This window comes from Sinocyclocheilus grahami, unplaced genomic scaffold, assembly GCF_001515645.1.
Source record: "Sinocyclocheilus grahami isolate Dianchi unplaced genomic scaffold, SAMN03320097.WGS_v1.1 scaffold153.1, whole genome shotgun sequence".
NCBI lineage: Eukaryota > Metazoa > Chordata > Actinopteri > Cypriniformes > Cyprinidae > Sinocyclocheilus > Sinocyclocheilus grahami.
This window is the reverse complement of record NW_015505332.1, coordinates 2,644,391-2,656,887: the sequence shown is the minus strand read 5'-3', so window position 1 is coordinate 2,656,887 and position 12,497 is coordinate 2,644,391. Positions and strand designations below refer to the sequence as shown.

At 34.6% G+C, this 12,497-nt stretch overlaps 1 protein-coding gene across 1 annotated transcript in view; it reads left to right on the top strand.

The window, feature by feature from the left end:
- Positions 1-9,063, top strand: part of LOC107592529 (CUB and sushi domain-containing protein 3-like) — a 309,662-nt gene extending 300,599 nt beyond the window's left edge. Inside the window, exons 60-67 of the mRNA XM_016282061.1 lie at positions 1,835-1,946; positions 4,457-4,636; positions 4,858-4,923; positions 6,484-6,642; positions 7,170-7,282; positions 7,584-7,671; positions 8,222-8,357; positions 8,447-9,063. Of these exons, the coding sequence (XP_016137547.1) occupies positions 1,835-1,946; positions 4,457-4,636; positions 4,858-4,923; positions 6,484-6,642; positions 7,170-7,282; positions 7,584-7,671; positions 8,222-8,357; positions 8,447-8,606 (1,014 nt within the window). The 3' untranslated portion in view covers positions 8,607-9,063. The remainder of the gene's footprint in view (positions 1-1,834; positions 1,947-4,456; positions 4,637-4,857; positions 4,924-6,483; positions 6,643-7,169; positions 7,283-7,583; positions 7,672-8,221; positions 8,358-8,446) is intronic.
- Positions 9,064-12,497: the final 3,434 nt, after the last annotated feature.

The following is a 12,497-nucleotide window of genomic DNA, read 5'->3' as shown; positions in this document are numbered from 1 at the left end:
TATATTAAATAATAATAATAATAATAATTATTATTATTATTATTATTATTATTATTTACTTAAGTCTGGGCATTTTCCCATGAAGGTAAAAACTGTTTTTGAATGTATTGCTTAGCAAGTTATTGAAAGTTATTTAAACTGTCACCATATTTATCTCTATCATATTTATTGTATATTTGCATAGAGTAGGTTTCTGATCTTAATTTAAAAAAAAAAATGTTTTAATCACTGAAATCAATTGGATTGTAATTGTACACCATATTAATGAACTAAGTATGAATGACAACAACAGATATACATTTTCCAAACTATTGAATAGATTTTGGAGCCGTCAATAATGCGCTGCCAATGGCAGTAATCTCAAAAAGATGGCCGTTTCCGCCAGCATCTATAGTCGACGGGTTTAATGTGAAAAGCGTTTTTCCGTTGAGTTTGCTTTGGATCACTCACGCCTTGAGGAATGAGCTCTTTGAAGGGCAAAATAAAAGGCGGTCCTCTCGGCTGGCTCTCTGTGAACACAGGGCTCTCCGCGTCTTGTTTGTGTCAGTCGGGCTGCTGTTGTCACCGATTCCTTTAGAAGTGTGTGGTGTAATGAAATCTAATGTTCCAGTGTTGTGAGCCTTTCATCTCAGCAGGACTCACAGACTCCGCTTCCCCCTCCTCAACATTTTTATGTTCTGCTATAATGCTCAGAGTTTCTAGAGGACTTCCTTCACATGAAGGCTGTTTTTCCTTACAACGCATAAAAAACTGAAAGAAGTAAGACTAAAGGATATGCAGGTCCTCGGGTATAGTGAATACGGGGAGAGTGTGCAACATTCAGAACTGAAATGAGAGAATGTCTTTTGATTTGTTATTTAATTCTTTAATTTAAATCGAGCTACTAAACAGGATGCAAAATGGGCTTTTTTTAATTATGCTCTTACTGAAATTTTATATTAATTGATTTATAGGCAGTGTAATGTATTTTAGTTAAACTTTTTGCTTATTTTTTTATATATATTTCTTATGTATAGTTCTCCATTTATTTATTTATTTATTCATTCATTTTTTATAAATATAGTCAAGGGTAATATATTATATTATATTATATATCAAACACAATATCATTTAAAAATTTGGGGTTAGTACTTTTTTTTGGAAATGAATCATTTTAATTAGCGAAGATGCATTAAATGAATCAAAAGTAAAATCAGTAAATACACTATATATATATAGTGTTTTTTTTTTTAGATACATGCTGTTTTTATGATATTTCTATATCAAATAATTCTGAAAAAAAGTGTCTAGATTTTCAGCAGAATATTAGAATGATTTCTGAAGGATCATGTGACACTGAAGACTGGAGTAATGATGCTGAAAATTCAGGAATAAAAGAAATCAAAGGAATAAATTACACTTTAAAATATTTTCACATTTAAAATGGTTATTTTTTATTGGATTTTTTTAAATAAATAAATAAACAAATCAATTTAAACCTTATTGACTCCAAACTTTTGAATGGTGGTGACTTTTCATTTTAGCTGATTTTTATAAAAAGTGGCAATAATTCTGTAGCCATTATATCTAGAATGTTTAGCCTACTTCATCCTTTTCTTGTGGTCTTTACCTTTACTGTAGTTCAGTTCAAACTCACCATATTGTCATCATGCTTATACTGTATCTGTTGAACAGGAGACGATTCTTAAATCCTGAATCTTGCACAGTCCTGATATCTATTGTATTTTCACCAGCAGTGTTTGTGAGTGTGAGAGGAGAGATGTCGGTGTGTGTGTGTGTGTGTGTGTGTGTGTGTGTGTGGGGGCGCTCTGACAGGCTTATCTCTATGCCTCAGGTGGGCAGCACAGTGAAGTTCCACTGTCAGACAGGCCACTTGTTACTGGGCTCCACCACACGGACATGCCAGCAAGATTTGACCTGGAGTGGCACTCAACCAGAATGCATCCGTGAGTCCCTCTCGCTTACCTCCACAACAGATGCCTACTTACACAGTTTTTTGGTTGGATTTGTGAGTGTGCGCGCATTGTACTTCATCTTTTCCAGATGTCTGTTATTTTGTTTTCTTGGCAGGCCATCCATTTTTTCATGTCACGAGACAACTTTGATTTCACCCTCCAGGAGTTTTGTTTTTCTATATTCATGTCATTCCATGTGAAAATGAAAAATATTGCTTTACCAGACATGCACTACATCACGTGAATGGACAAGCTCTGTTGCATTTATTATGAGAGCGGCTCTAGTAAGTGTGTTGCTGGGTAAATCTCACAAAACTTTTCTGTCATATTTTTCACAAATATCAAAATAAATTTTATTCTACTTAATGAATTTGTATTTATTATTATATTTTTGTTATATTATTACACTAAATATGGATATGTATGGATGTAATGATTCTTGTAATTAATTATAGTATATTATATTGCACTAAATATGGATATATATATATGGATGTAATGATTCTTATTATTAATTATCATTCTAAGTATTGCTATGCATATTGTATTATATTATATTACATATTATATTATATTATTGCACTAAATGTGGATATATATGGATGTAATGATTCTTATAATTATATTATATTATATTATATCACAATAGTTATTTTTTCCAGAAAATTCCACAAAAACAAACTTATATGTATAATAACTGGGTGATAATGATCCAGAGAATTCAAACTTTATACTGTAAATCATCTAATTTCCCCCAAAAGTCTCATCGGTGTAAAAATGAAGAAAAACTTTTTTTTTTGCCCTAATTATATTATTATTGTAAAGCATTTCTTATTATGTTATATTATATTTATTTTATTATATTATTGTGTATAATAATATATTTAATAATAATATAATAATAATAATTTAAAATATTTAAAAATGAAAATAATTACAGAAGGGGAAAAAAATCATTATTATGGTACTTTCGGTGTTTTTTTTGTTTTTTTACTTTTTGGGATGAAAATGAAATGGATGTTTAGTTATGAGATTTCCCCATCCATCAGAGCCTTAGAGCTTACTGCTTGACATATCTCCTAATGCAGCCCACTCCTGTAAGCAACCAAAGACCCCGTCGCATGCCAATGTGCTGGGCATGGACCTGCCCTCCTTTGGCTACACGATGCTCTATTCCTGCCAGCCTGGTTTCCTTCTCACCGGGGGCTCGGAGCACCGCGCGTGCCGGCCGGATGGATCCTGGACTGGGAAGGTGCTGGGGGCGCTCTGACAGGCTTATCTCTATGCCTCAGGTGGGCAGCACAGTGAAGTTCCACTGTCAGACAGGCCACTTGTTACTGGGCTCCACCACACGGACATGCCAGCAAGATTTGACCTGGAGTGGCACTCAACCAGAATGCATCCGTGAGTCCCTCTCGCTTACCTCCACAACAGATGCCTACTTACACAGTTTTTTGGTTGGATTTGTGAGTGTGCGCGCATTGTACTTCATCTTTTCCAGATGTCTGTTATTTTGTTTTCTTGGCAGGCCATCCATTTTTTCATGTCACGAGACAACTTTGATTTCACCCTCCAGGAGTTTTGTTTTTCTATATTCATGTCATTCCATGTGAAAATGAAAAATATTGCTTTACCAGACATGCACTACATCACGTGAATGGACAAGCTCTGTTGCATTTATTATGAGAGCGGCTCTAGTAAGTGTGTTGCTGGGTAAATCTCACAAAACTTTTCTGTCATATTTTTCACAAATATCAAAATAAATTTTATTCTACTTAATGAATTTGTATTTATTATTATATTTTTGTTATATTATTACACTAAATATGGATATGTATGGATGTAATGATTCTTGTAATTAATTATAGTATATTATATTGCACTAAATATGGATATATATATATGGATGTAATGATTCTTATTATTAATTATCATTCTAAGTATTGCTATGCATATTGTATTATATTATATTACATATTATATTATATTATTGCACTAAATGTGGATATATATGGATGTAATGATTCTTATAATTATATTATATTATATTATATCACAATAGTTATTTTTTCCAGAAAATTCCACAAAAACAAACTTATATGTATAATAACTGGGTGATAATGATCCAGAGAATTCAAACTTTATACTGTAAATCATCTAATTTCCCCCAAAAGTCTCATCGGTGTAAAAATGAAGAAAAACTTTTTTTTTTGCCCTAATTATATTATTATTGTAAAGCATTTCTTATTATGTTATATTATATTTATTTTATTATATTATTGTGTATAATAATATATTTAATAATAATATAATAATAATAATTTAAAATATTTAAAAATGAAAATAATTACAGAAGGGGAAAAAAATCATTATTATGGTACTTTCGGTGTTTTTTTTGTTTTTTTACTTTTTGGGATGAAAATGAAATGGATGTTTAGTTATGAGATTTCCCCATCCATCAGAGCCTTAGAGCTTACTGCTTGACATATCTCCTAATGCAGCCCACTCCTGTAAGCAACCAAAGACCCCGTCGCATGCCAATGTGCTGGGCATGGACCTGCCCTCCTTTGGCTACACGATGCTCTATTCCTGCCAGCCTGGTTTCCTTCTCACCGGGGGCTCGGAGCACCGCGCGTGCCGGCCGGATGGATCCTGGACTGGGAAGGTGCCCGTTTGTAGAGGTACGCGGTCCAACACCCCATCAATACAGAACTCAGATGTGTTTTACACCTCAACTTTGTGACCTGCAACTTTTCTGCCGTTTCTTTTGTCTTGTCGAGGCAGAAGCCGACTGATGGCGTTTCCTTTGCTTGATGTGGGAAGTCATGTGTGAAATGCATTTCCTTAAACCCATTTCAAATGCAGTGACTCGTGGTTGCAGTGATATGCATTTTTCTTTCAGCTGGCTCAAAAACAACTGAAAAAGTCATAACACCTGTTCAAGGAACATTGAGTCCCAAAGTCAACGGTGAGTCTCCCTGTGCTGTGCAAAATAGTAAGTGTTTGATCTAAAACGAATAATAATTACTGCTTGCACTCATTTATTTCCATTATTGTGTTTAAAGGTATGCCTTAAAGGGACAGTTCACTCAAAACTGATGTCATCGGTTGTTTTAAACCTGTTTGAGTTTCTTTCAGCTGTTGAACACAGAAGATATTTTGAAGAATGCTGGTAACCAAACAGTTGACGGTAGCCATTGACTTCAGTATTAGGAAAAAATGCTATGTTTGGTTACCAGCATTCTTCAAAAAAACTTCTTTAATGCATCACTGGTTGCTTACTGCTTTTATAACACTGCAACAGCAGCGATAATAAACAAAATGTGATCATAAATTAATAAATGTTTATCAGATCACAGTATGAGTGATTTTATATTGTGGTATCACAATAGTTATTTTTAAGGAAAATTGAACAAAAAGAATTAATTAGTGCTGTCAAACGATTAATCCAAAATAAAAGTTTTTGCTTGCATAATATATGTGTGTGTATACTGTGTATATTTATTATGTATATATAAATACAAACACATGCATGTATATATTTATGAAAAATATGTTGTGTTTGTTACATTTATTTAGATATAATATGAAATATAAGAATATAAATATATACATGTAAATATTTTAAAAGATATTTACTGTATGTGTGTGTGTATTTATATATACATAATAAATATACACAGTACACATACATATATTATGTAAACACAAACTTTTATTTTGGATGCGATTAATCATTTGACAGCACTATAATTTATATATTTAATAACTGGGTGGTATGATCGTAAATAAATGAATTCAGATCACTGTATGAGTGATTTTATATCATGGTAGAGGTAGATTTTGTCCCCACTGGAAATTCAGCAAAAAAATAATTGATATATTTAAGTGAACCTAACCCTAACCCTAGGCTATATATATATATATATATATATATATATATATATATATTTGTGTGTGTGTGTATGTATGGTTAGGGTTATGGTCAGTTACTAAATATATAAATTATTTTTAATTAAGTTCATGCATAAATATATATATATATGTATATATATATATGTATATATATATATATATATATATATATTATAATAACATATATATAAACAAGCAATAATTATAAAAATCAGAATATATGTATGTATGTACATATAATTAGGTGCTAATGATCCAGTGAATTAAACCTTTATAAATCACTTAATCCCATTTTTCTGATTCCATAATCTGAACAATTCTTATCTAATATGGCTCATTATTTAACTGTAGGCTGCACAGTTGTCAAGAAATATAGGAAAGTTGGATAATAAAGAAAGGCTTTTTTATAATTGGATCACAGCTTTAGAGTCGGTAGTACAGCATATTGCTTTATTAACGTTGTTGATGTCAATTTTAAAGTAGAGAACGAGCTCGCTATCGAGGTCATTCACAGTCAGATCCTCGGAAAAGAGTTTGAGATGTTAATTGCGCCGAACACACAGTGCAAATGGCTTCTTAACCTCTTCTGACACATTCAATCTTGTCATTGCAGTTCCTGATGACGTGTTCGCACCCATGTACGTGTGGAAAGGTTCGTTTGAGTATAAAGGAGTGAAACAGCCGATGACTTTGACAATCACTAGCTTTAACGCGACTACGGGGAAAGTCAATGTGACTTTAACTAACAGGCACTCAGAACTGCTGTTGTCAGGTAAGAAGCCATAATGGCAGCGCTGCACAGTACAGCTCATGTCATAAACACTTCTAGCAGTGCAGAAACCTGCTGCTCTGTGTAATCTCACCTGTTGTGGGAATAATGTCACTTACTGTTTGTACAAGATTGTGCCTTTAGTGCTTGCTTTTCTTAAAGACTGCAAGAGCCACTATATTTACAAGTATGGAAGAGTAAATATGCATTAAAAAACTATCAAAGTATGCCGTCATCATACTCACAAATGTTCAAAAGTTTGGGATTAGAGAGACTTTTGATGTTTTTGAACTCGTATGCTCATCAAGGCTGCATTTATTTGATTAAAAATACAATAAAAACAGAAAAATTATGAAAAATTTTTGCTATTTAAAATAGCTGTTTTATATATGAATATATATTGAAATGTAATTTATTCTTGTCATGCAAAGCTGAATTTTCAGCATCATTACTCCAGCCTTCAGTATCACATGATCCTTCAGAAATCATTCTAATATGATGAATTACTGCTTAATGTTGTCTGAACGCAGGTGTTTACAAGAGTCGAGCTGCTCGTCTGACGCTGCGGCTGTATCACATGAGAGCTCTGGTGAAGAGCACCTACAGCAAGATCACTGAGGAGACCTTGCTCATGGATGGCTTTGTAAGTGGACTAGAGTTTCTAACTTGCTACAAGCTGCATGTTTGTTCAAATAGTGCAACTTAATGGTCCTTGCTCTAATCGCTAATTTAAAGTTTCGCTGGAAACTTTAGTTCTTCAAGTAGTAAAAGAACATATATTTGTTCTCAGGTGCAATAAACGCATCTCTGGCTATTTTTAAACTTTGCAGTAAAAGAAAACAGGTATTCAGAGAGCAATACCCTGGAATATTGCACAGAACATTCGCTCTATTCAGAATTTGAGAGAACATGATGTTCATCTCTGTGTTGTTGTTCTCCTCGAGGTCTCTGCTGACCATGAAGGAAACACATACTTGTTTCAAGGCTTTATACAAGGTAGAGACTATGGCCCATTTGGACTACAGAGGCAAGGTATGCTACATTTAAGCAATGCCAAATTATATTTATGTTTTTATGTTAAGCCATGCAAGCAATAATTACAAAAATCAGAATACATATATATATATATATATGTGTGTGTGTGTGTGTGTATAAAAATCTAAACCTTAAATATGTAAAATATATTTCATTATAAATATATGAATATACAGTTCTATGTATCAGTATTATATGAATAATAAATACATGTAAAATGTTAGTATAAATAAATATAATATTATATTTTGAATAAGAATTGCATAATCTTATTATAGATACCTAGCAACAGTTATCATCCACTCATAATCACAATATCATTTAATTATAATAAGAGCAGATCTTTCCTAACTCTTGCATAACTCATGTATGTAGTAACAAATGAATCACACTTGCATGTATCTTTAGATTAATCAGATATCTTTGAACTCGAGGTTTATTTGAACAATTATGTTACTTTGACACTTGACATGAGCTGTTTTTTCAGTCGTATGATTCAGCCTAGATTGATGTGGCTCTGTTAAAAATGCATCACGCATCATTTCAGGTCTGAACATAATAGAGCCCACCAGGAGCCCCGAGGGTCCACCCAGAACCAACAGCAGCTCTGTGGCCGTTGCCATTCTTGTGCCTTTCTTTGCCCTGATTTTTGCAGGCTTTGGGTTTTATCTCTATAAACAGAGGTGGGTGCAATTTCATCAATGAAATTACTGATGAAAAAAGATTAAAACATATGATTCCTGATGGTCTTTTCCTTCTCATTTGATCGCAGGAAGTCTGATAAAGCGGAGTACAGCGGCTGCTCTGTGCATGAAAACAACAACGGTCAGGCTACATTCGAGAATCCCATGTACAACACCAATTCCAAATCCATCGAGGGAAAGGTCGTCCGCTTCGATCCCAATCTCAATACGGTTTGCACAATGGTTTGAGGGTTTGATGCTGTCACTTTTGTGTTGGTATATTACTTGTTTTAGTCTCTTCGAAGCAACTTTCAAGCACAGTTTGGGGTGCGGTACTCACAAGGCAGCTCAAAGCTGTGTGCGGATTTGCAGGAAAACGTCCTATTCTTCACTGTTCGAGTGGAGAATTATATATTATCTACATCTCACTCTGAGAGTGTTGATTTTGTATTTAAAAGAAAACAAAAAGTTATGTGTCCTTTTCCAACGTTGAGTTTCATATGGCGCAAATTATTTGAAGGCATTTCAAGGACGTTCACACATACAGAGGTTTGCTGCGTTGAAAAGTTGAGAAACGTCACCATGATACTGTGACTACCAGAAGGAGTGAAGACATTTGATGCGATAACGTGATCCGGCTCTTGTCAGAAACTGCAGACAGAATGGTGAAGTTAATGTTCTGTATGATTTCTGTGCTCAAAAAAAACCAAACATGATGCATGGAGAACCTCATGAGCGTTAAAAGTCCATTCATGCATCGATATTCGTTCATTTGCTTCATGATATGATGCTTAAGTGCCGCTGCGATTTATATTCAGACTCTTTCCTCTGCAGAATGCTCATTTGTACCGGCAAGAAAACTGATTCTTTGTCAAACGAGCTTATTTTTACTGACAGCGCATCTCAGCGTGTGATGAAGAGGCTGTATGTGTGAACGCCCCTTCAGACTGTGCACATCGTCTCGTCATCGCAGTGTGCTTAAACCTACTAGCCTCCTACAGATCGGAACACGAGCGTTCCTATCGGATGATGCTCACCAATCAAGTGTAAACTTCCTCATGGAATATCAAGTTTTTTAATGAGGAATGATTGCTATTACAAATGGTTTTAAAGGAACAGTACATCCAAAAATGAAAAATTGCTGAAAATGTACTCACTCTCATGTCATTCAAGATGTAGATGAGTTTGTTTGTTCATCAGAACAGATTTGAGGAAATGTTGCATTACATCACTTGCTCACCAATGGATCCTCTGCAGTGAATGGGTGCAGTCAGAATGAGAGTCCAAACAGCTGATAAAAACATCACAATAATCCACACCACTCCAGTCCATCAATTGCCAACTTGTAAAGCGAAAAGCTACGTGTTTGTCAGAAACAAATCCATCAAAATATGTTTTAACTTGCTTCCGACTAAAATACGAGTCCTCTATCTATAAAATTCATTTTTTTCATTAATTTATTTATATAGCACAAATAAACATAACAGGAGTTGACCACTGTGCTTTACAGAGTATACAACTAAGATACATGCCTTCTAAGAATCGAACCTAGAGGTAACATATATAATGAATGAGAAAGCAAAAAATTGCTTTCTTCAGTAAAAGTAATCTCGTCTGAATCAGGAGAGAAATCTGCACATATCAAGCACCGTTTACGAGTGAAAACAGCCCAAAACATCTCTAAATATGTGGGTGGATTTTGATGCGAGACAACAATAGAAGATGGACTTTTTCACTGCAGGAACCGTTAATTTGGATTATGCTCTCAAATTGTCCAGAAGTGACGTTTTAAGTCAAAATGCCTTAATGATGGATTTGTTTCTTACAAACACACAGCTTTTCAAGACATTAATTAATGGACTGGAGTGGTGTGAATTGCTTATTGATTGTTGTGATGTTTTTATCAGCTGTTTGGACTCTCATTCTGACGGCACCCATTCACTGCAGAGGATCCATTGGTGAACAAGTGATGGATTGGTACATTTCTCCAAATCCGTTTCCATGAAGAAACAAACTCATCTACATCTCGGATAGCCTGAGGGTAAGTCAATTTTCAGCAGATTTGTTTTATTGTTGTGTGAACTATTCTTTTAAAGGGTGAAGTTTGTCATTTTTTTCATTGTTGAAATGCTCTCTCTGTAACTGTAAGTAAGCCATTCGTAGGTTGACTTCCTGAAGAGTGTAACACTGTGGCTCTGTGGTGCTTTTCACAATACTCTTTTTGCTCGAGCATCCCGACATGTCAACTTCTGAATCCAATGGAGGTGGAAGGCGTGTGAAGGGCAGTTCAGACAGAAACACTTTCTAGCGTTTAAAATAGTGTAACTAAACATATGTTTATAGGTGCTTTATCAGCCATTCGCAATTGTTAATAAACACTCAACTTGTTCAAATGTCCTGTAAATATCATCTGATTGGTCCATTGTTTCAAAATGGATTTCTTCAGTGCATCTTAACATGGTAAGAAGCAAAGTAACAGCCGTTTTCAGCAGATTTGTTTTATTGTTGTGTGAACTATTCTTTTAAAGGGTGAAGTTTGTCATTTTTTTCATTGTTGAAATGCTCTCTCTGTAACTGTAAGTAAGCCATTCGTAGGTTGACTTCCTGAAGAGTGTAACACTGTGGATCTGTGGTGCTTTTCACAATACTCTTTTTGCTCGAGCATCCCGACATGTCAACTTCTGAATCCAATGGAGGTGGAAGGCGTGTGAAGGGCAGTTCAGACAGAAACACTTTCTAGCGTTTAAAATAGTGTAACTAAACATATGTTTATAGGTGCTTTATCAGCCATTCACAATTGCTAATAAACACTCAACTTGTTCAAATGTCCTGTAAATATCATCTGATTGGTCCATTGTTTCAAAACGGATTTCTTCAGTGCATCTTAACATGGTAAGAAGCAAAGTAACAGCCAAAGGCATTCATTTCGCATTTGCATAGATCAACAACTAAAATAATGCAGAAATCTAAATATAGTTTTTGAAATGGGTCTTAAATATTTTTAGTTTGTTTCAAATTTTATTAAAGGCACAATATGTAAGAATTTTTTATTAAAATATCCAAAAAACACTAGAACAGTGTTATATATTTTGCTGACTTGTGTACTTACATTATCCCAAATGTTTCGAAGAATGTTTAAATCCGGAGAAATAAGCAATTTTAACTAGTGACACGGACCGTGTCCATAGTGTCATTGTGTCGCCTGCCAATGACATCATAACCAGGGTTTGAAATTAACTTTTTCACTGGCAATTTTTAAGTTACCGGCCATTCATAATTTCTACTAGCCAAAAAAATTAAACAAATAAATAATGAAAAAAAGGCCGGAAGTAAGCCAACAGCTTGAGGCTGTCTACTGTATGGACAAACATTTCTTGAATTTCTCAAAAAAATCTTCTTTTATGTTCCACAGAAGAAAGAAATTCATACAGGTTTGGAATCACATGATGCTGAGTAGCCTAAATGATGACCGTTTAAATTTTTGGGTGAACTATCCCTTTAAAAACTTTATAATATTTGTAAATGGAAAACCTCATTTATAAGTGTCTCTAAATTACAGAGACACTGATTTTTATCTTTAATCAGGCTCTTACTGAATTAACATTTTACTTAAATTAAAATGAATTAGAATGAAACATTTAAAGAGAAATAAGCTATTAAAGTTTGTTTACATTGCAGTTTGTTTACATGCATTTTAATTCGTCGTGGCTGTTTTCAGGCAGAACCTGTAATGTTGTCATATCACACAACTCTATAACACAATTCTGTGTCATTTCTGAAGGGATCGAGCGATTTGCGCTGTTTCTCTTATAAATCGTGGCGGAAGCGCAGCACTGTGCAGGAGACTGATCCCGCTCTGCTTTAACGCGCGGCTGGCGGATGCAGCGGGTAGCACCGCTTCACACGTTTGGAGTACTTGCTTTTTGCAGTTTCGCATGGGCTGTAATTTAAAAACAGCGCCTAATATAAGGTCTCCCTCGCTTCGGCGATCGGCCCACCGGGAATGTCCCGGTGCTCCCGATGGCTAATAGCTACATTGCTGGGTATGTTCAAGTAAACTAGATATGCCCAGATGCTGCGCAATTAGGCTTATTTAATATATCATGATGAGTCTCGAGTTCAGTATTTACACTAAATCTG